General features: G+C 45.0%; 1 protein-coding gene across 2 annotated transcripts in view; it reads left to right on the top strand.

The window, feature by feature from the left end:
- Positions 1–20,372, top strand: part of LOC126548009 (uncharacterized) — a 55,225-nt gene extending 34,853 nt beyond the window's left edge. For both annotated transcript variants that reach the window (XM_055063593.1, XM_050196085.3), the window contains exon 2: positions 18,629–20,372. In XM_055063593.1, the coding sequence (XP_054919568.1) occupies positions 18,629–19,840 (1,212 nt within the window). In that variant the 3' untranslated portion in view covers positions 19,841–20,372. The remainder of the gene's footprint in view (positions 1–18,628) is intronic.
- Positions 20,373–24,911: the final 4,539 nt, after the last annotated feature.

Here is a 24,911-nt window from a genome sequence, read left to right as displayed (position 1 = left end):
CGAGAAAGAAGAATATGGGTTTATTTACAGTATCTACATGCAGTTCATCAGTCTAGCATGACTGCGAGAGAAAAGTACATCAGTCTAACATGACTGCTTGAGAAAGTACCCTGAGCAGCCGCACAACAGCGGTTTATAAACACACGGTCCTCAATCGATTCCAAGGTGAGGGAAACGTTCGACCAGGCACCGTAGACAAGTTGACCAGGCACCGCAGGCGAGACGACCAGGCACCGCAGGCGAGACGACCAGGCACCGTAGGCGAGACGACCAGGCACCGTAGGCGCATTTTATTCCCCGAGCCGACTCCCGCAGTGCGCCCGCCGGCTGCCCATTGTCTTGTGTCTTGATCGGCGCGTGGGAAGGGGTCTCCGTAAACGTTCCCGCGGCAACTCCCCCGCTCATAGCAGTCAGGTCCGCGGTGGCGGGTTCAGGCACAAAGCCGGCTTCGTCAAACTCGGCTCCAGCGACGGAGAGTCGAGGACGCGCGTATTTTTGTCCACACAAAGTCGACTTAGTGACGCCGTGGCTAGAGGTTTGCGGCGGCGCTCCAGGAAAAGTTGACGCCCGCTGTTGCAAGTGGCAGGCAAAACTTGCACGTCATCGGGCCGTTCTTAACACCCTGGGCACTTTAATAAACACCTTTGAGTGATTATAATTATTATTATTATTATTATTATTATTATTATTATTATTACTTGGTCTTTATAACGGTCATTTTCATGATCTCGCTATTTTTCTTAACTCGCTGTCACTGTTCTTTTCTGGGCTTTGCGTTGTTGGGCAATAGCTTCACACATTGTTTAATTGCCCTTCTCCTCCTTTTTCTTTGTATTCACTTTGCGCCTTGTCTTTGAACACCGTTCTTTTCAAATGTTGTTTTTACCGATTGCTTTTTTTTTACTGATATTCCCCTGCAATTTTTTTTCTTAATTTATGAGTGCGCCAGCAGTCAAATGTTATGGTTGTTCCTGGGAATGGTAAACAAACGACGGATTGATTGTTTGATTCGTGTATTATGAGTATTAGGAACACTCCTTTTCTAATTTTCAATAATGACGCATTTTTTACGCTATTAGAAATTCTTAATTCCTTCTACAAGCCTATGACATCAAGATTTTAAAGGAAATTCATAATTTTTATGGCTGTCGGAGCCTGCAGTCTGTCCTGTTTCCTTTTCCTAAATGGTGCAAAAGTAATAACCTAATCCTGAATCTTGCTGCGACCAAAGTCATCACTTTCACGCGCAAAATAGAAACATTTCTTTTTCTTATTTGGTAGATTCTGCATCATTCTCTAAACTTTGTGATATCAATGATCTCGAGTACTTTTTTTATACAACTTTACACATACCTGCCTACATAAAGCGCGTTGCAATGTGGGGTGCGCGTATGCGCTCTCTTGCCTGGGGTGCTATAACGTAAATCTATTCCGATTCTGCAATCAGCCCTCCGCGATTTGACCACCCACAATTTTGACCACCCTCACTTCAGCTGTCTGTCTTGTGACGTCACGAAAACCGCGATAGCTCCCCATCTGATATGAAATGTACATACTGATTATGCATGGTTTGACTGAACAAAAGAAAAACAGTCCTTTCTTAATGGACGACTTTTCGCCATTAGCCCTCGGCTATTGGTCAAAAGCTTTCGGGCTGCACCCACTTCACCTGCCTGTCACGCGACGTCACAAAACCGCAAAAACTCACCGCGTCAAAGTGACGTGTACGTGTTAAAGATGCATTAATACGCCGAACAAAACTGAAATTTCTTCTGAATACCCGCAGGCTGCCCCGTCCCGAAAGGAATAAAAGATGGCTGCCACCAATGGCTCAGGTACTAGCTACTCGCATCTGCTGGATGGCATGGGTTTCTTTGCGTATAATAAAACTTTTTGCCCGGCCGTGTAACGTTTTCGAGCACTTTCGGTACGTCTGCTACCTCCTTCTGCCAACTCTTCTTTGCTGATGAACCGTTTTAGCGTCATTCTTAAGCTTCCGGTGCACACCGCCGCGATTTTCGACCAGCAACCGCAAGCTAAGTAACTGAAAGCGGACCAATTGCAGGCGCCGGCACCACCCTCTTCATCCGGTTATCGATTTTCAGTACAGTGGCTCGGCACATCGAATCCCTCTCCACTTGAGCGCGCTCCTCACCTCTTGTGAGCCAATTAGATAAGACAAGCTGCTCAGTGTAGGCGATGTCATTCGTTTTTCAAGCCAACAAAAGTTACCTCCTATGAACGAGAAGAGCGTTTGATTGGTCTGTTCAGACAACCCTCCTTGTGATCGACCGATGGTTGCGTCGACGGTTATGCAAATTTGACGCCAGGAGATTGGAATAAAAACATATTGGAATAGTTTTACGTTATAGGGCCCCAGATATGCTTTTCGAATTGAGAACAAGCACTGATTGCTTGACCTGACGTTTCTAGCCTGTCTGGGAGCAAGATAGGGTGTGGTTTCAATATTGAAGTGGCCTTTTGATAACAAAAGAAAGAAATATAAGTCTAGCCAATTTCCGCCGTTGAGCCAGTGGAGGCAAATCAAGCAACCGAAGCATTTCAGAAACAGAGTCAGTACGATAATACTGGGAAAGAATGAACCTTGCGGATTTTCTCTCTATGTTCTCAATGCGGTTGATTAATCCTGGTTGAAACGGATCCCAAATGATACTGGCATTCTCTCACGTCGGTCTAATGTAAGTTAAATATGCAAGTTGCTTGACAGGTGTGGTTGCTAGCTTTAATTTTCGGCGGAGGAACCACAACGTTCTTTCTGCAGCTCCACAAATTCTGTATATACGTGTGATTTTCAACTTAAGTCTTTCGAAATTGTTAAACCTAGTTATTTTATCGTTTCAGCTTCAGTTATAATTGTTGAATTCATCTCATAATTACACTCAATAATATGCGTTGTTTTGTTTGTAACTCTGAGCATGACTGATTTAGATTCGTTAATTTTCATTTTACATTTTGCGGTCCAGACTTCTACAGCTTTAAGCGCTTGACTAAGTGACGCCTGATCGTTTTGGTTATTGATTTCACGATATAATAAACATTCGTTTGCAAATAACCGGATGGTTATGTCGTTACTTATGCGATGAGCAACATCATTTATGTAAACTAGAAAAAGAAGTGGTCCTAAAACGGATCCATCTGGAACTCCTGAGGTTGTTTTTAATTGGTTAGATTTGTTACCATCTATTTCAACGTATTGTGTCCGATCTGTAAGATATGAGCGGATCCACATAACAACATCATAATTTATATTAATTTCTATCAGTTTATTAATTAATTCGTTATGTACGACCAGATGGAAAGCCTTCGAGTAATCTAAAAATATTGCGTCGACCTGCTTTCTATTGTTCAAGGAAGCTGAAAAATCGTTGATCGTTTCTATCAACTGTGTGACAGTCGAAAGATGCTGTCGAAATCCGTGCTGGTTGGGAAAAAAAAAGCTTTCTTCTCTTCAAGGTAGGTGTAGATTGACTTTGAAACTATGTGTTCAAGTAGTTTGCAGCATACACATGTGAGTGAAATTGGCCGATAGTTTCCAATATGTTGCCTTTCACCAGACTTGTGAACCGGAACCACTTTTGCGACTAGCCAGTCATCTGGGACCCGTTTTTGTGTTAGCGAAGCATTAAAAGTGATCTCTAGATAGTGGGCTACTCATTCCGCATATCTGCGCACAAAGGCATTTGGTATGCGCCGTCTGGACCAACAGATTTCTTATCGTTAAATTTAAGCAAAAGAACTACAATGTCTTCATGCGAAACTTGAATATTAGGCATTGGTGATGTGTACGGGGATTCTAGGTAGAAGGAAGAAAAACCATCTATAGAAATGTCAGTAAAGAAAGATTGAAAAAAATCATTAAAACATATTGCCATGCGCGAGTTGTCCGTCACAAGTTCGCCATTAGCGACAATGTCACTTGGACCTTTGTTATTACGCGACAAATGGCGCCAAAAACTGTGCGGATCGTGCTTCATAAAATTATTTAATGTCACGTCACAGTAATTTGTTTTAGCAGGAGACACACTTGTGCGCAATATAGAGCTTAGCGCCGAAATTTTATTATGATCTTTCTTGACTTCTGTCTCTCACGGTTAATTTTCCGCTTTAAATGTGTAATTACGCGGGTTATCCACGGGTTCTGTTTATTTATTTTCTTCTTCCGAGTTGGCACAAATCTGTTTACGCCGTGAAAAACAATATATTTAAATGCAATCCACATCGCATTGAGGTCATCCGTCGAATTGAATCCATCAAAACACAACGAAAGATGGTCAACAATGCTTGTGTAATCGGCTCTATCAAAACACAGTAACATGCGTAGTACTACCAGCCCCCTTCGGGTATACAACGGTACACTTTATCTCCACATAAACTAGCTCATGATCCGAGAGGCCGGTTTCAACCAATACGTCATAGTCTTCAAATCGCCCGTCTAAGAACACCAAATCTAATATATATCTTGATTTCCCAACTACGCATGTGCACTCGTGAGCTACCTGTTGTAAATCCTTACTGAAAGCTATTTATAGAAGTAGTTCACAATGCGCATCTTCGCGAGACTGAGCGCTAAGCGTGGACCACTCAATCTCTGGCAAATTGAAATCCCCAGCAATAATTATGCGACAGCTGCGCTTTTTAAAGCTTTCTGAGTGAAGCTGAATATTTTCAAGATAGGAAATCTAGGCGGTCTATAAACAGTTCCAAGGATTATCCTTGTTTTATCTAGCTTAATTTCACACCGGATTCTTTCATGTGTTGGAATGCCAGTCATTTGCACACAGTCAATATCAGCCTTGCATACGACAAACTCCACCCCCACGAGCATCGCCGTCTCGCGTATGATCTTATAATCAGGTGGTACGAGCTCTTGGTCTTGTATTTCGGGCCGCAGCCACGTTTCCGTTATTGCAAGCACACGAGGATCGTAAGTAGCCAGGATGTATTCTAAGTCTCCAATTTTGTTTACTAAACTTCTAGCATTTAAATTGATCACGGGGAAGGCATTCGAATCACATTCTTTGTTCCGTCAGTCACCTCTACCGGCAGCAGGGCGTCTGTTGGGATGCGGAACCTTCACACAGCTGCGCTTTGATTGATCCCTCTTGTGCACGTCACAGTTGTCGCAATTCAAGCGCGCGCGGCGCCCGCCCACCCTTTCTTGCTTCGCGGAATCCCAGAGCATTTTACGCTTTGCCAGTGTTTCTTTTGAAAAATCATCATATTGAGTGGTTGGAGGCGAGAAAAAAAAAAACTGAGATATTACAGTCGCATCAATTCACGCAAGCTATTTGAGGTTTGTAGATATATTTACTTTCTTAATATTCTGATGAACTGCATTTTTCTTTGTATAGTGACGTGTTTTTTCGGGCCGTGTTACTGAGAAAGAGCGGATCGTTAATTTCGTCTCGTTAATTTCGCTGCATAGCGATGCCTGTAGAACAGGCATGGCTATACCGTGGTGCTGAGTGCAAGAGTATTTTCTACTTAGTTTTGCGCGATTAGTGAAATAACGTCGCTAAAAGAAGCTTTTATTCTTTTATCGACAATTTGCTATTGAGAGAATGTCATTCACCGCACTTTGTATTCACTGTCTTCCTAATATGTTATTTTCTGCATACCTACTACATTTTTGTAGCCACTCCTGTCTAAGGCGTCTTACCACAGGCGCGTAGTAACCTTGAAATAAATAAATAAATAAATAAATAAATAAATAAATAAATAAATAAATAAATAAATAAATAAATAAATAAATTGAAGGGGTATTGCTCTGAAGCAGGTCCCTAGGTACGCATTTTCCAAAGCTTAAAACTTTAACGGTGATAAAGAGGCTCACTCAACCTCTTAGTTGATAAGTTATCCTTCACTCTCATATTCAGTGCCGCACGCATAATTTTCGTCGACTTACCGTTTTCCTTGAACCAATGATGTAGACAGCCCGTGAACCTGAAGTAATACCTCTGTCACACGGGAAGATTTAATGTCATTCGAATCGAATGGCATTCGCATATAATCGCACTAATCGGGATTTCCACGGGAAAATTTAATGTCATTCGAATGGAATGACATTTTCCATCGAATGAGTTAAGGGAACTCATTCGCATTCGATTTCGAACCGAATGTCTACTCTTGTCCCCAGATAAACAACAGCGACACGAAACGCGAAAAAATAATGCGTACGTCAGCAAAGTCAGAAGATATTTCTTTAGACTTATAAAAAGCAATAATTATCTTTGCCACGATGACATTTTCTCCACGGGCTGTGCTCAAGCGCTATTACTCTTTGCATCAGGAGTTTTTTGCGGCGGTCGGCCATATTGGATGTGTTGATCGAAGTGCTTTTAGCTCTGAATAATTGGCGTCAAAATGTTTTCGACCGTTTTAAAAGTACTCGCAAAAGTTCTTAAACGCGTTTAATACGCACAAAATTTCTTTGAATTTCACAAATTTCGTTCCAGATTGTCATTGCTATCATTTGCGAATGCCATTATATTTTACTGTGTAGCACCGCAAGAGATCGAATGGGATTCGATGCATCGAATGCCATTCGATTCGAATGACATTATATCTTTCCGTGTGACAGGGGTATAATATGAATAAATCTGGCGTGGAACGCTATCGGGTGATAAGTTCGGCCGCCCTCGACCCCAAGAATGTTGCGTCCACAAATAATGCGCTCCAAGAAGGTTTCTACAAGCAATAACGCGTACAACGAGTTGCTCAGGCACAAAGAAATACGTTAGCACAAGGCAAAAGTACGCCGTTCGAGTTTCTGATAGCATCGGCTCCAATCGCGCTGCCAATAGCAACCGGTAATTTAGTAAGCAGACGGTTCACTGAAGGTTACTTGTGTTTGAAAAAACAAAGCGGTCACCGCGTTACACAAACACTTAAATCTAGCGGCATTCGAGCATAATAACAACCCACGTGAAAGAGGCTGTTGCTCGCACTTTTATTTATTTATTTTTCTTTTGATTTTTCTTTAGTTTTTTCATCAGAGCTTATGTTTAAAAGCCATTATTCAAGCGTACTTCATCGTGCATGATTATGAATTCTGTGCGCCGCATATAACAGCCATAAATCTGTCTACGGTAAATTTCATTCAACAAGAAGCGATGCAAATTCATTACGGCTTATCCCTAGCACTCGTATTGCCTACGGCGAGGAAAAAGGCGCGACGAAGTACTCGTGCTGGTTCCGAAGTCACTGAGCGTAAATTGAAGCGATGTACCTGTGAGAGGCAGAGGAGCGTGTCTTACGCAGCAACGACGCAGGGTATGCAGCTACCTAGCACAATGCGGGCACGGGATATACGATCGTGAGGTATACATGTACGGAAGGAATGAGAAAAATAAACAAACAAGACACTTATGAAGCGCGAAAATAAGCTCTGCATCACCTTCCCGGTCGTCCAGGGCGTTTTCCGTAGAAGAGGGCTTTCACGGATCCACGCGGTTGGGCTTCCAAATGGACAGATCCGGCGTTGGCTACAACTTCCTGCTGACAGGAACGTCTCTCTTCATTTTGCCGCATCTGAGCCCCGAAGTGGTGCTTTGACTCCGAGAGGTTCTTTGAGTTCATCCTCTGTTCTTTATTATTAGTTTTTGCTTCTTTCGTGGCTCAAATGAGAGCGGTATAGTGGGAGCTTCTTTCAGCCGGCATCGCCCAAAGGTAAGGAAAACAGCGGCAGTGGCGCTCCTTCCAGCTTCTCTCCGGCAAATGCATTAGGAAGACCGTATGTGTCGCTTCGGCGTAAACACTCGGCCGCGATGTTGACACGGTCCACGGGCTTCCACGTGGTCACACGAGCGCTGCTCAGGTTCAAGGTGTGCGGGAGGAGACGCAAACTGCGGGCGAGGAAGACGGCACCTATAGTCTCCGGCGATCCGGCCGGCGGGATTGATTGACCGGCCGCCATCTGAAAGAGCGTTCGTTGAGAACTCTGTTGCGCAATTATTGTGAATGCGGGCCCTGATTCTTTCATTTCGCATTAGTTCTTTGTTGGGTCCTGTTTGACGTGCAATGCGGTCGAACGGTAGAAGCAAAATTACACCGACTACTCTTATCTCTGTGTTCTAACGTAAATATATAAACAAAATATATTGAGAAATGAAAACGGCTACCACAACTCGGGCATAAATAAATACCAAGTGAAGTGCACAGCAGCACAGGAACACAGGATGCACTTTACAGTATTTACACCTTTAATTAAGGAATCCCCCACATACTAATGGGAGCTGGGAGTACGGGAGGTTGAAAGACTCACCTAAGCTTAAAAAGAGTCCGCGGCACACAAACTAAAAGGCATTAGTGCGTACCTATACATCGCTACGCAACTCAGCCTACCGTCGAGTCTTAAATAAGGTGTTGTGATTTGCCCAACGGGTCACGTCAAACCTTAGCCCTAATGCGGCAAGTATGGCAACAGCGCGAGTTCTGCTGGAAGGCTCTTTGAAGCCGTGATTTCAATGAATACAAACACATACGAACGAAGAAAGTAACATCGGAGCTATTGAACTACTGAAAAACTCACTTCCATATTCAATGTTTGCAATGCGTTCTCGATTGACCGGCGTCTGTTCATACAAATAATTTGAGTATAAAAAGAAGTGCTGAGTAATCTGGATAAAGTATAATATATTAACGGAAGCTGGCCAGCCAATGAAATTCTGTTCTTACTAATGAAAAACTTTGTGAATCAGAAAGGATTTTCGTTTGGAAGTGCACAGGGCCATTGGCCGGCCAACCTACACTAACAATAGGTAGGCTATCACAATTGGTTAAAAGCTGCTCTTACGAACAGTTCTACCGCAAGAACAATTTTTTTTCTTGTGAATACGCGCCCTGGGGCGCGTATTCACAAAAACTGCTTCAGCTTAATCGGTTGACCGTCGGCGGCTGAGCTCATTATCAGTGAGTCCATTATCAAGCCTCATAGACTCTCGTCGTTGCAGAAAAGAGCGCAAAAATTTCTATTCACAGAGGTACTCACTTATAGGAGGGAATCCACAATTTATACTGAAAGGCATCTTCGCAACATAAATTTGAGAGCTTAATAAAAATATAACGTACTTAAGCGACGAAGATCGTTGCTGTCACTCATTAGGCGGTGTACTCAAAAGCCTCTCGATGATAGCCACCCTATGCGAGATATTAGCTCTGAATGACCACGTAGAAAAGTGGAAAGATATTTCTGAGCAGGAGAGATACGCCCCTCGCGCACGCAGTTGGTCCAGAGTGGTTGCGCGTCGTCAAGGGCGAAGCAAACATCCAAAAGCACCCGCGGAGTCCTACGTGTGGAGCACTTTGACTGCGTCGTATAAGTGCACCTCTTGCGATGGAGTGCTTGACAATTCAGAACTGATCGGACCTTAAGGACGACACCACGGTGAACGTCCTTCAGCAAAGTGACGACAGCAATCCACGTGGCTGACCGGAGCCATCGAGTTGTAGAACGCGCCCGAAGCACGGCGCGAACGAGGCACTCGCGCAAACCTTCGCGTCTGCCGCGTGCGCCCCTGATTATTAACTCAGTCTGCCTGTTTAAGCAGCAGCTCTCTATCGATGCAGCGCGAACAACTCGTTAACTGCGTGCGTGCTTCTTGCATTGTGAATGGCAAAGGTAACTACGTACATATATATATATATATATATATATATATATATATATATATATATATATATATATATATATATATATATATACGTGGAAATCACGCTGGCCCCGGTAGTAAAATGAAGAAGAGTACGAACGACGTACGTTCAATAAGCACAATATATTTGACTGACGTTTCGGCTGGTGGGCCAGCCTTTGTCAAAGGCTGTTCCACCAGCCGAAACGTCAGTCAAATATACTGTGCTTATTGACCGTACGTCATGCTCTTCTACTTCATATATATATATATATATATATATATATATATATATATATATATATATATATATATATATATATATATATATATATATATATATATATATATATATATATATATACACACAACAGGAGGCCGTATTTCCTAAGAATTATGTTCTTTCTCATCGCACGTTGCGCTACACTCCTTCCGTGGACACTTGTTAATTCAGGCAGCCTATTCGTATAAAACAACGGTGTGGTCACTGGACCAAGTGATGACAATTCGGTCAACGTTGTGGTCCTTGCCTTGAACCTCTCCGTTCAGTAACCCAGTAAAATGAATGAATGAATGAATGTTGTTTAGTGGTGGAAGAGGCCAGTAAAAGGCTGTTAAATGAAATTACTGGCTCGAAGAACTCACTCTTAGGTTGTGATATTGCTTCATTGACTTTTTACGTGTTCGCTGACCACAATCCGGTGCTTAGCGGTACTTTACGGCGTTATTCCGGAAAATGCATATTTCATGATATAGTCTATTCACAATAGGAACGCGTTGATTGTCAGAATGATGCATTATACTTTACGAACAACTGGCAGCTTTACATATGGACGACCTTACGGCAAGACAGACAAGTCACTTTCTCGTTATTTGTAGAGAGTAGAAGCGTTCTTTGGCGATCATTTATGTTGTACGAAAAGTACCATTAAAGTAGTGGCCATACACGGAGAAGGGAGGAGCCATATCGCGGCCATCCTGCGTGCAAAGCTCGAAGCCGGCTCTTGTATAAAATTCATGGTGTTTGCGGAGGTCAGCCCTTGCCTTGCTTTCAAAATTCGTTTTCCTGTGCTCTACGATGACCTGAGCTTATACTTCGGTATTCAAGCAAAACTCTGGTTCACGTGCTAGCTTGCGGGGGCCTTCCACTGAGCATTGCCTTTCTATTCTCGTTATGGAGGAAGCAACAGATGGACATGCAAGCTATGTGCAGGTCACAGGTAGGACGGCTTCTAATAGCATCACTGTATGTTCCAGTGAGCTCAGCCGAGTCCATAAAGGACATTCGCCTTGCTCCCTTGGGCGCTTTTGCTGCCGGATATTTAAAGGAGTGCTCAATTTTTATTCACATACACCGGGTGAAGCGAATGGCTTCTGCTTACGCCTGTATTGCCGCATCCTGAAATATGCACGAGTAAATCCCGCGCAGCATGCCTGACCGCATTCGTATATTCTACGAGAAAGGAGCACCTTATATGCGTAATATACTATAATTTTTACTTATACTTAGAGTTAGGAGTGAAGTCAACGGTTGTCTCTGAATGCTCCTCACGTATTAGATAATCACAAGAAATGACACGTGTTAAAAAATGTTAATGTTAAAAAAAGCAACACGCTCACGACTAGGAAAGGTATGTACATGAATTTACAATTAATTTCACCCCACGGGCCCTAAGATGCCTTCTACTGAGAATGGGCCGGACTCACGCCATTTATCTCTCCCCCCCCCCTTTCTCCTACGAAAGGGAACAGTGCTCATACAAAGTGTAGAGCACATGTATGTACACTGTTCTAAGGCAACCTACAATTGTCCATGTGCTACTGGTGAAATCCTAGCGCCAAAATTTGAAAGAAGAATACAAAGAAAATGTCTAGCCATGCACATCGAATATGGTCAAAAAATGACGGTTTTGCTATCAAAACCGCGTCCTCCATTTAACGCTGGTTTATTTGTGTGGGATAAAGTCGGCGGGGCCCGTCTCTGCGTAAAATTCTGCATCGACATTCCGGTCAGTACCGACACGTATTTTCTCTAAGTGTGCCTTGGGAATTTCCCCTCATTACCGGCTGTCAAGCGCATCACTCGAAACATGCTGCGTATCATCGCTCGGATCACCTTGATGTTTGGCCGGAAACATTTGCCTGGAGAGCAGCGGTGACTAGGCGTGATCATGGGCGTACGTTCGGTGCGCTATGGGTCCAAACCCCGCTCAAGTTGTTACGCGATAACTTCGAGCTCCTCCCCAACACATCAACACCCGCAGCTGCTTTCCTTTAAGAAGGATCAACAGTTATCTATCTGTCTGTCTGTCTGTCTGTCTGTCTGTCTGTCTGTCTGTCTGTCTGTCTGTCTGTCTGTCTGTCTGTCTGTCTGTCTGTCTGTCTGTCTGTCTGTCTGTCTGTCTGTCTGTCTCTCTGTCTGTCTGTCTGTCTGTCTGTCTGTCTGTCTGTCTGTCTGTCTGTCTGTCTGTCTGTCTGTCTGTCTGTCTGTCTGTCTGTCTGTCTGTCTGTCTGTCTGTCTGTCTGTCTGTCTGTCTGTCTGTCTGTCAGTCAGTCAGTCAGTCAGTCAAGTCGACAGTACTATTCCTTCATGATGCCACCAACTTTTTTGCCAACCTTGCTCCTACGAGTTGAATAAAATTATGCATTGTTTTTTCGAAATCTTACTTGTGCAAAAACACACGCAAATTAAAACGGACAGTTTCTTCCCCCCCCTCCCCCCTATACCTGCATATACTCGGCGTTCACAAGAAACGTTAACCCTCCGTATACCTTTTTCAAGCTGCCCCGAGTACCTTATACCAGGCAATAATTCCATCGCACCTATACAGAAACGTTGAGTCGAAGGGGAGGGGGGGGGTGGAGTGATGCACTGTTATGCATCCTCTGCCACGAGTGAACCAGCAGTTTTGGCCGAACTTAGCCAATATTACGACAGCAAGATCTCGAGTACCCACTGAAAGAACTTGTTGAAAATAAATGTTACATTTTTCATCCACATAGGTGCTACTCTTAGTTGCCTGCTAAAGACCGCTAAAGGCAGCATAGCCCAAATAGCACAGTGTATGCGGCTCATGTGGGCCTGATGTTGGGCCATTGCTGGTCCCACGTGGGGCATACGTTGACCAAACGGTAAGTGTTAATATACGGTGTGAGAAAAGCTAGACAAACATTTAACTTCTGTTCTGGAGCGGTCGCTGTATCACTACACCTGCGAACCATTCACAAGAACTCCTCCTTGAGCGCTAATAAATTCCGGAATACGCCATTCACGGTATACTTGCGCGTTACCGGCAATAGGGACCCTTCTTTGTATTCCATAGCGCAAACTAACATGTACTTCATCCAAATTTTTGTATTTTGTATTCATGCTCATGTTTGTTAATGTGGCGGCCGGAACTTCGCCTGTTGGGGCAAAAGAAAATAATCGGCGCCTACACTCACTGGAGCTGGTGCTAATGTAGTCTCCTGTAGGGGACATTCTGTATCTTGTGAATTAGACATTTGAAAGCACGAAGAAAATACTTTCTTGGCTTTTTCTATACGCATATCGACAGCAAACTAAAAAGTAATCACAGCTTGAAAGTGCAATTTTTCTTCGCGCAACAAAGGGATGCGATTTTTAGAGAAAAAAATACGAATACATCCTTTTCTGAGAAGGAAAATGGGTATCTCGGTCTGCGAACTTAAGGAAAATGAAAGATCTCCGCTTACAAAACTAAAGAATTGTACAGCGACATTATACCAATTCTGTTTCAAGCACATACGTTTCGTTCTTCATCACTGGTTCCATCGGCGACCCTCCTACGCTGTCACCAACATCACCCACTCGGCGGATCATAAAAATGGCGCAGTATGGAACTAAAAAAAGACTCATATCATAGCTGCACATGCTCGAACTGTACTCTCATTGTCATTATCAAATTTCACTGAGAAAATTTCACGGAATTATTATTCTTTTGTTTTAGCTCGAGCCAGGCCGGTGTGCATGGACGATAGCATATACAGAAAGAGCCATGGCTTTTTATAGCACACGTTGTCTAGTAGCCGCCAAATATTGAACGCTTACGTGATAAATGAACTGTCGCCATCGAGGCGATGAAAGCGCGAATAGTATGAAAACAGTATTTGTTTGCCAACAGCTCGCAAATTAAGCTGTGTCTGGACACATCGATTTGAAGTTCGTGTGGCTGTTTCCAGAACGGCTGCGTTGTCCCCACTATTCTGCCACTCGCGGGTTAATGCTATCGATCACTGCGCCAGATTGCCCTAAAAGCATTCTACTTGTCGCCTTTTTTTTTCCGAAGGCCGTAACTTCTGCGCTGTATAACGAAAGTGGCGTGCAATAAATCTGCTTGGATAACACTGCAGGACGTGACACAAGAACCAGGAGTATATACTCTGCTCCTTGAGATAATATTGTGCTGACATTAATATAATGCCTATATATGATGTACATATACTGCCATCAAAATACGCATATTTAGTGTCTTCCTAGCTGAAAAGTCGGCAACATTAATACTTCGGTCCGAAATAAGTGGTTAGGAAAGAATGTGCATTGACAACCTCCAGTAGGAGCCGGCTACCCAAAAAATGTACTAATACATCGAGTAACCACGCTCAAAACTCAAACCAGTCTAGTAAATTCCAGTGCTAGTAGCTGACATATCAGGAAGTAGAAGAACCTTTTTCACACGAGTGTTGTGCACGTCGCTCTATGTGTCGTGGTTTTGGAAAATGGCCTCAAAATGGCCTCAAACCTCTTTGTTCGTAAGTGCCTTTTGTCATTAGCCTCATGGTAGAACTGGGGTCGAATTTATGAAGCTTTTTGTTCGTAAATGGTGTTTGCATAGGCCGCCCGACTTCCCTAGTGATATGTTTAACAGTATGATTCGCTGGCATCCACTCTTACGAACAATCCTAACCTAAGTGCTCTCTAGTAAATATGGCACCGGGTCCATATTCACACACACACATACGCTTATACGCACGTACGCACACACAAAAAACCACTTTTGCCTTCACATTTCCATAGAAGAGCACTTCAACGTTGAACGGCTATACAAAATGAAGACCGATATTCTCAAAGCATTTCGAAGTTCGTAAAATCAATCGCCTGGCAACAGTGATACGGAGTATGTCATCAGTGAAGATCCTGTCAGTGAGAAACCGTTCCTTCCATTTAAGAGTTTTCTAAAAGTGGCTTTTTTTTGCAAGATTGTGTTTACGTGGGGGCTGGGTGGTATATGACTTACAAAGAAAAAAGAAACAGTACAAAGACGCGACAGCCCTTCGTTGTGTGGTTCATTCACTCGATGGGCTGTTTTCAAGCCGTCCTTTTTTTTTTCTAGACTGCATTCTGACAGAGCTTTGGATTTTCCTTTAGTTCTGAAAAAAATAAATAAGAACGAAAGCACTGCGTGTACTTGTAACACGGCACTGTTCAGTGCTTCAGGAATATTCCAAGGTACAAATGGGGCGCTTCACCTTTTCACCTTGCTTTTCCCCTCTCCTCTCGTTGGGGCAGCTTAGCAAAAGTGGCTGGGTGCCGTACGTACAATGTTTTAATTACCGAGCCATTCAGCCAGTGATGTAGTGTTCATATATACATATATACATATACATATATATAGATATATATATATATATATATATATATATATATATATATATAGTTTTTTTCATGTTATTATTGCCAATGAGCCTGCAAAGGCATGCTGCGCTCTCACTTCCAAGGTAGCTAGCCTTCAAATGGTGGCTCTCATATTGAATGACGCAGTTTTGTGCTTCCTACAACTGTATGGGTATGAACGATTGTGAAAGAGTAAAGCGCAGCGAAGCGCTATCGCAAGTTGTGGAAAAGCATCGAGTCGCAGCCTGCTTGTGGTATGGGGAAGTGTTTTTCGTCCTCCTTGAAGTCCCTTATGAGTGCGTGAAGAATACCGGACGCAATTATTTTTGTCTTTTCTTTGTGTGTTTGTATAGTTGGGTGTTTGATTTTTTTTTCTTGCTTTTGTAGAGCACAGGTCTACAAGAAATAGGCTGCGAATTTTCACTTTATGCTCTTCGTCACCTAGGATAGCTGCAGTATGCTAATAAAGTTGTGATTCTTCACTGCAATTACGTGGACACATTTTGTGCGAGCGCAAACGGAATGGGAGAGTTTGCAAGTAACATAGTTCAGCAGCGGTATAGCATGGGCACCAGGATTGCTTGTCAGTGGCAATTTCTTTTCACTGTCGCGGCTCGAGGTGGCATTTGAGCCAGGAATCCACCAAGCCCATAGACGAGTATGTCCGGTAGTAGGAATGAAAGAAAATGGGTTTATTTTACATTATTTGCACTGGCTCCAGATACCGGAGCTCACTCCATGCGGGAGCATATTAAATGTCTGAGTTCACATCAGGATACGTCAGCCCCATTGCACGAAATGTCTCTTCATTTAATACTGTTGTCTTCCCTAGGCGAATAGACTAGGGAATCTGATGACTGTATTCCGGCCAATCAGAATAGCCGTATCGGTCGCAATATCCCGCCCATGGTATCGCATCGTCCCGCCACACTCCACCTCCGTTGGTGCTAAATATGCCCCCCGCATAGTTAGCAAGCGCGCAGAAATCTGGGAACCGAAGGTGGCACCGTTCTTCAGTAGCTATCGACTTCGTCCCCTTTCATTCATTAGTTCAGCTTGTCAGGTACAGGTAGAGGGGCCTTTTGGGGACCCGTCAACATTCGGTGTCAACGCTGCGGTGACTTCGGTATAGGCGCTGATGAATGGGTGGGGTTGCCTTGGAGTAATCGTCTAATTAAGGCCCTTGGTAGCGTTGAGACGTAACATCACATACGCGAAATAACTGTATGGGATTATTTGTGTCACTTAACTTCAAATTAATTTTATTAGTCAATTAATCCGTAGTGCTCCGGTGCATCACAAAATTTGGCTTGACTAACGTAATCATCCTAGTTTGATCTATTCCTATTCGTGCTCCGGCAGTGGGTAGAGCAGTTCCCTCTGCGCTATCACCTGTATAATATCGTCCGGATATGTTAATAACGACAATGAAATAGAATTAGGAGAGGAAAGTTGTTACATTATATCGGCCCTATTTATGATTACTAAATTATAGCGCTTTCAAAAACAAACTTCAGGAGAGAGAGAGAGAGAAAAACTTTATTGATTCTATCAAGGGTTTTAGTGGTGAGCCGTCTTGCGCTTGCTGCCTGGCTCTTCAGCACGGGTGTGCCCCTATTCCAGGGCTCCACTGAGCCTGGCCACTTCGCACGCGTGCTGCACCATTGCCCTTTGGGCGGTGAGCTCGCTGCTGGTGAGCAGGCCCTCCAATCGCTCCGCACTCGGGTTTTTATGTTTATGGAATGTGTAGTTATGCTTACATTCCCATGTTATGTGGTAAAGAGTTGGTATTTCTCCGCACCATGGGCAGGAGTTTCTGTATTGTGTCGGGTACATTTTACTTAGTATGTGTAGATTATAGAAAGTTCGGGTTTGTAGCCTTCTCCAGTCGGCTGCTTCCTGTTGTGTAAGTAGTGTGTGTGGCGGAGGATATTTGATTCTCTGCCCTCTATGGTAGTTTAATATTTCCGCACACGTCGGCTCCACCGTTGTAGAAAAGAAATTGTGAGCTGTTTCAGATGTTAGCATTAGACGCATACACACAGTTCCATTTTTTCCTAGTAAACACGCCAGAAAATAACAAGAACAGGAAGTTGCAGACGTGTGTGGGTACTTCGGAATCGAACTTTCCTTAGTGGGTCCCAATGTGTCCTTTGACCACCATTCTGAGACAAGAACTCTGAAGAAAATTCAACACAAGGGCTAGACCACAAGGCTGAGCCGAATTTAAATGCCTTTGAAAATAAGTGACAATAAGCAAAATTATTAGCTTGGCTAAGTTTCCATAATTAATTCGTACAAGGCTCGGACGTATTCAGACAACGTCTTCATTGGACAACATTCGCACAACGTCTTCTTCGGTCCTAGTATCAAACAGAGTGAAGCTCTGCAACACGTAGCCCTCAAGTCACCTTCACCGCAGAGCCGGAACAGCAAAGCCGAAACAGCAGCAAGTTCCGCCTGTCTGTAGAATAGTAGTGAGTGAGTTAGTGAGCGGTAATTCACAAATGGTCAAGCTATCCTAACCGCTGCTACTATTATTTCTTAATTAACCTTATGTAAACAACGAAATCACCTTCACATAGCCTATCTTTGCGTTCGAGATGAAGCGGTCCAAGATAATGCGCATTCTCGACCGGCTGAACGAATCGCTGAGTAATAGGCGTACGCTATGCTACGAACTCAACGGCCCTGCGTAGACTTCACTATTCCAGTTTACATCCACGGGCCTCAGAGAACGCACTCGTCACTGTCACTCGTGCGTGTGCTGGAGCCGATATTTCCTCCAGCATTAATTTAGACGACGCTAACCGGGAAGAATGTACAGAAACAGTAGCGCTGCGAGGACAGCAGTGACGTCAGCGTGGAGTGCCAAGTCCAGTGGAAGGAATAGTGATCCTAAGCATGAGTTATACTCTGGCTAAGACGATCGCATTCTTGTGAAGCGCACAAGGTTGTACAATGAAAGGTCGTGTTTGTGGTGCCGTTAATGCGCCACCTTTAGTCAGTGATTTCTGGGTTGGCATAATGTAGTGTCCTTATTCCAAATATCACTAGGATCGGCATGTTGTGAGCGGTGGATGATAAGAAAGCAATAGGATTGAGCGAAAGTAATCGCTACGCTACCCCGGCCTTGTTTTCTAGCAATTCTAGCTGTATTTTCATCTCGAGGCTTTGAATATGCATTATTTCATGAACTCTCACAGTTAAAAATCAGAGTTCCCATTATAAATACACACTAACCTAGCCTCGGATAGTTGATGAGAGTCCTTCCGTGCGCAGGTAGTAGAAGACTCGCTCTCTCTTTTTGGGAGGTTCCGCAATTCATGTTTGTGCTTTTTCGCAGGTAAAATGGAGGCTGCTGGCCACTGCACTCGTAGCATTGTTCCTGGCGTACCAAGCAGCCGCCGATGTTACGAAACCAAAAGAGATTACGGACAAAGCAGGGGCCAAAGACTCGAATGGCGGTGATCTGATTGGCGAAAGCACGGGCTACAAACACAGACGCATCACCAAGCCATCTTCCCTCGAGGTGGACACTCCTGTGGAGCCTGTCGGCTATCAGAACCAAGGAACCTATGAACGCTCTGGGTATGTAAAGGGTTACGCAAAGCTCCGAGACGCGACGTATGGCAAGATAAGCTACAGTCGCGATGATTCCTACCGGCAGGAGCGGGATTATGAGAGCCCGTCGATGCACGAGAGGGTTAACTATGGCAAAGTGAAGTACAGCCACGGAGGCGACGACGATGCAGGCTACAGAGAGAGCGATGACTCGAGGCCTGGCACCGCAGCTGATGACAGCAACACGTACGGCAACGACGGCTACCTGACGCCCATCTACAACCGAGGAGACTACGTGCGAGTGAGCCACCAGAGAGGAACCTACCGCCACAAGAGCCGCCCAAGCGGAATGTCCTACATACCGGTCGAGTACACCCGTCAAGTGTACCCGTACGAGCAAGGAGACCAGCAGGCTGGAGGCCAGGTCGGCTACTCCTCGCGGCTCCACAACAACAAGATCGGTGGCAGCAGCTCGGTGTTCGACGGGGGAAGCTACAACTATGCCGACGCCAATCGTTACCAGGCCGTGGGCGGCGACTACGACTTCGGGTCGAACAAGCCGCACTTGCAGCCGGGATCTTCTATCCAGGGTGGCCTAAGCATCTTTGGCGGTTACGGTCAGGGAAATGGCAACTTGCGGTACCGAGACTTTGTCCCGTACTACGGCTCGGACGGGTACTATAGCCGCCACGACAACGGAGGTTACGGGCTCCAGAGCTTTGGCTCCAGTGTACGCGAAGGTCAGCCCAAACCATACGAAGATTACAGCAACGCTCTCAACGAGGGCGGCTATGACGAAGCGTACGCTAGGCAGAGTCAAAGGTACGGCGCAAAGCCCTCGTCAGGGAAGAAGACGCACAAGCAGAATGGCAGCAACCGCAGTGGACTGGGCGCCTACATAGTCGGCGTCGAGTACATTGGCCGCACCCCGCTTCTCCTGCAGACTCAATCACCGCACGGCGCCCCCGCCAAGGAAGAACAGTACTGGAAGTGACGGACCCGGCTGCCGCAAACACATCTTCCGCTCCCCCAATGTATATCGGTCATAAAATTATCGTCCCCAGTGTAGCTCACACCTGACCCTGTTTCTACTCGAGCGCATGCACCCTCTAGTCTCGTAGCATGACAACATACTACATTGCAAGCTAAACTGCAGAACATACCCTTCCCCACACAAGTCACTACCTAGAGAGCAGGAGTGACTCTGAGCTCTACAACTCAACACATTCCCCCACCCAACCAGAAATCATCTCATAGCCCCTACACAATTCTCTCCGCAATGCCGCTTCTGCGGAGAACCTGCGTCCCTTAGGCACACAGTAGGGGATTGCATACAGGCAACGCTAAATCCTCCGAACCCTTACCACACCAACGAGCTTTGGGAGAAAGCCTTTGCCAGCTCCGACCTCGAGGATCAGCAACGGCTGATCTCGAGGGCCCAGGACGTGGCCCGAGCTCAAGGAGTTCTGGAATGAGGACGCCTCTCCAAAGCTATTTACACAATAAAGATGTTTATTCTCTCTCTATCTACTTGGAACATTCAAAATGTGCCGCGTATCGCGGTAGTTCTCGTACAGTGGCGTCTAAATATTGTAAATACACTTAACTATGAAAGCCGGTGATCATAATGTGTTATCAGCAAGGTAAAAGTCCATGCAGCTTCTGTTTCACAATGCAGAAAAAAAAAAGAAAAGAGAAAGAGATTGTTTTCCCAAACACACTGAAATTCTGTCTGCCCGACACCAAGGCCTGTATTCATAAGTAGCTCTTATACTAGAATTCGTCTTAAGAGCATTTTCCAGTGAATTATGATGCAGGAATATTAACGAAGGTGGCCAGCCAATAACAAGGAGCACTTAAGAACCAAAAGCTTTGGGAATTCTGCACCACGTTCTTTATTAACTAAAACTCTCAGCTTCCGCGTATTTAAATTTTCAGTGAGACCCCTCCTTTGACATTACTTGTCTCAAAATGTTCCAGCGTGCTGCTTTGCTTTGGGATATCAATTATTTTTCCCACGCTCCTTGAAACGCAGCTCTTCACACTATAGAAGAGAGTCGCTTTGCATAAGCAGAATACCTCGCTCTTAAGGCGCCTCAGAAACGGAGGATATGCAAGTACTCACAGCGACAGGTGTGTCCACGTCTTTTGTCTGAGAACCCCTGAGTTCCTTTGAACCAGGTCGTTCAAGCATTTAAGACAAAAAAGCTCCCATTCCCAACAAGTTTATTATGCTGCATATATTTAAAGTACAAAATAAGTAATCGCGTGAGCTTTTTGTGCCACTATAGAAATCGCACTTTCCTGCCAAGAATTTGACACAAAGTGGGACCCAATTAAGTACCGATGGGCGTTTATAAAAATGGCGGTTTTTTAATTTTTTCAAAACGACGCACAAAATAAACGACGGGGATCCTCTAACCTTCGTTTGAATTTTTTTCATTGTGATAAGAATTGCTATGCCCAGTGTAGCAAAACCACAAACGGAGGGCGCTTTATCGTAAAACTATTACAAACTTTTCTATTCCAATTCTGCAATCAGCTCACCACGATTGGTCAAAAACATTTTTGGACCACCCCCACTTCACCTGTCTGTCACGCGACGTCACGAAAACCGCGATAGCTCTCCACCTGATATGACGTTTACACACTGATTATGTATAATTTGACCGAACAAAACAAAAATAGTTATTTCTGTTCGATGCCTTTTTGCCATTAGTCCTCGGCTATTGGTCAAAAGCTTTCGGGCTGCACCCACTTCACTTGCCTCTCACGCAACGTCACAAAACCGCAAAGACTTACCGCGTCAAAGTGAGGTGTACGTGTTAAAGATGCATTAATATGCCGAACAAAACTGAACTTTCTTCTGAATAGCGGCAGGCTGCCCCGTTCCGAAAGGATTAAAAGATGGCTGCCGCCGATCGCTCCAGCACTGGCTACTCGCCCCTGCTGGAGAGCATGAGTTTATTTGCCTGTAATAAAATTTGTAGCGTGGTCGTGTAACGTTTTCGAGAACTTTCGGCACGTTTGCGACCTCGTTCTGCCAACTCTTCTTTGCTGAGGATCCGTTTTAGCGTCATTCTTAAGCTTCCGTTGCATGCCGCCGCGATTGTCGACCAGCCACCGCAAGCTAAGTAAGGGAAAGCGGACCACTCAAAGACGCCGGCACCACCCTCTTCATACGGTTATCGATATTCAGTGCAGTGGCTCGGCCCCATCGAATCCCTCTCCACTTGAGCATGCCCCACGCCTCTTGTGAGCCAATTAGATAAGACAAGCCGCTCAGTGCAGGCAATGTTATTTGTTTTTGAAGCAAACAAAAGTGACCTCCTATGAACAAGGGGAGCATTTGATTGGTCTTTTTAGACCACCCTGCGGCATGGGTGACCACCCGATGCTTGCGTCGGCGGTTACGCAAATTTGACGTCAGGAGATTGGAATAAAAACATATTGGAATGGTTTTACGTTATGCGGCCCTGAGTCTGGTCGAAGCGTTAAAGTAAGCGTTAGTTTATTCGTACACATTGAATACGAGGGCGAACGCATAGTATTTCTTAAGCAGCGTCGATGTCATGCTAGGCAGCGGAACGAAAGACGCTCCTAAGGGGGTGCACGGAGGCACTTGTGAACATCTTGTCAAAAAAAGAAAAGAAAAAAACAAGCAAGATGCAGAAAAACAGAAAGCCATGCGATCGGGAAGTGCCAAAACCGACACGCACAGAGAAACTACGAGGAACGAGGAGCGAAACGTTTGAAGTGATCGGCCGAAGCGAAACAAGGGCTGCAAGAATGCAAAAATGCAAACGCCATGCCGAGACAGGCGATGTCACCTGCGTGCCGACGCCGAAAGCAGCTTGTGTCTGTCATTCACAGAATATGTTTTAAGTGGCGCTTTCCTACCGCAGCTTAGCGACGGCTCGTCTAAGTATTCTTGAGAATTTCTTCTCAGAACGTGCCAGGCGAATACTTGGGATCTTTCCACACAAATGTTGATCAGAAACACTGGTATTCGTAAGTGGGACATTTCCCTAAACCTGTCAGTTCAAGCTAACCTTGCGCTTAGGTCCTCCATGCTAGTCGCACGGCAACACTAAGCATTCGCGACCGACACAGAAGGCTCGGGCATACACGAAAAAATTCGCCGCGTCTCTCTGTACTTAGCTGCAAATGATGCCTATAAGCGCGCAAGCGTCGAGTTGCTATACCCATGTCATGTCACTGGTCGCCTATGCCGCAGTAGTGTAGTTTAGATTATGCAATGCAGATGGCCACATTTGCAGAAACAGGATGACGAGTTTATGTTCCTGAGTGCACGACTAGAAATTCAAACAAATTGAACTGATCACACGTACATTGCACAGCTAGGTGTTCCAAAGTTGAACACTTTTTTTATTTGATAACGTGTAATGCCAAAAATGCAACATTCTCGACTGGGCAAATATACAGCAGTCGCGTGCAATATGTAGAGTCTGCACAAATTGCCGTACGTGGCTGATGTATGTTGCCTTTCTTCTGCAAGAGAACTACAACGTGGCAGATAAATGCGGGAGGCAGATAAGCTGCCTCCCGCATTTTCTGCATGCGTCTTCCGCTGATCGGCGAAAAGTGCGCAGGACACCCTAAGAGGCGCTTTCTTTTGAAATTGATTAGCACAGTCGCCCTGCTGCAGCGTCCCAATGAATAATTCACTATGTCTGCAACTGCCTATGCGGAACTGCTAAGCTAAATTTATTGTTCAGGCTTTTTCATTAAAGCTCGCGCCCTTGTCTCTGTGGCGGAAAACAATGCCACGAAAGCTCGTCAGAACGGTTATCGCGGAATCAAATCTCTTTGCTCCCCTTTCATGGCGTCCAGTCAAGTGCGATGATCTTCGCTAGCTGGGAGAAAACTATTGCAAGTGGATGACAGAAAATAATGGCATAATCTGATTTGGCAGATGCGTTTTATTTTTTCCCCCAGTTCAAGTGGCACTCTTTTGCCGCCGCATTGTTCACGCGAAGCGAGCCTGTGCCTCACGCGAAGGGTTTCGACACCGCTAAATACTTTGGCGTTACGTACACCCGGAAGTCTAACCATGCGCAAACATCGCTCGCTCTGCAGACAATGCTAGCGCCATGCAGCGAAGATCCACAAAGTAGTACCATGCAGGAGCCCGCCTCTGTTCATCGCAATGAAACAATAAACGAGACACATTTCCTATATATATGCAAGGTCTGTCTGAAAAGTATCCGACCATGATCCCAGAAAAATAGAAGCGTCGCCTGGTGTTTTCGTCGTCTTGATCCCCTTCAGTGTAGTTCCTTCTTGCTTCTGCACGCAGAGTCCCACGTTCTTTCCACCTTCCGAAACAGTACTGAAAGCACTCCTCGGGAAGTGCTGCTGGGCCGCCGTCGCGTTGCACTTGATGTCCTCTCGGGTTGGAAAGTGCGTTCTTTTCCAGAGTCTTTCGATTTTTATGCAGCCGAGAGTCGCGCGGACTTATACTAATGGAATCATTTGAGCCGCCCAAACAAGGCCGCTATCCTGGTGCACTTGCCAGGTCTTGGAATTCCTCTGTCAAAATCCTTGGCAAAATTTTGCTGGCACCCACTGCGCACTCAAATCGGCTTTAAAGAAGGCGTTAATAGCACCTGTGTTGTTATCTCCAGCTGAGCAACTTCTCTGACAGCGAGCCGACGATCTCTCCTTATCGTTCTTCGAACTTCATCGATAATCGCGCCATTATGACTTGTTGAAGGCCTCCTATAGCGCGGCTCACTCTCCATACATGTTTGGCCTTTCTTGAAGTGGTTGTACACCATTTCAATCGGCTTCATGAGAATACCGTCATCTACTAACGCTGTTAGGATCTTTCGAATTGCTTCTGCTTGGCTATCACTAAGCTTTGCACGTAAATTGATGCAGTATCTTTGCAGTATCTTTTCATTTGCTCCGTCATTTTCGCTCGCTCAAAATCGAGCCGACACGAGGTGACAGCACTCAGCACAACTGCTCCTGCACAACAGCACACACATCTAAAGGTCACGCCACCTGCAGGCTAAAAACACCACAGACCCTCCTCGCAG

The sequence above is a fragment of the Dermacentor andersoni genome, chromosome 1 (assembly GCF_023375885.2).
Source record: "Dermacentor andersoni chromosome 1, qqDerAnde1_hic_scaffold, whole genome shotgun sequence".
NCBI lineage: Eukaryota > Metazoa > Arthropoda > Arachnida > Ixodida > Ixodidae > Dermacentor > Dermacentor andersoni.
Note: the sequence above shows the minus strand (reverse complement) of the source record. Positions and strands in the feature narration are given on the sequence as shown.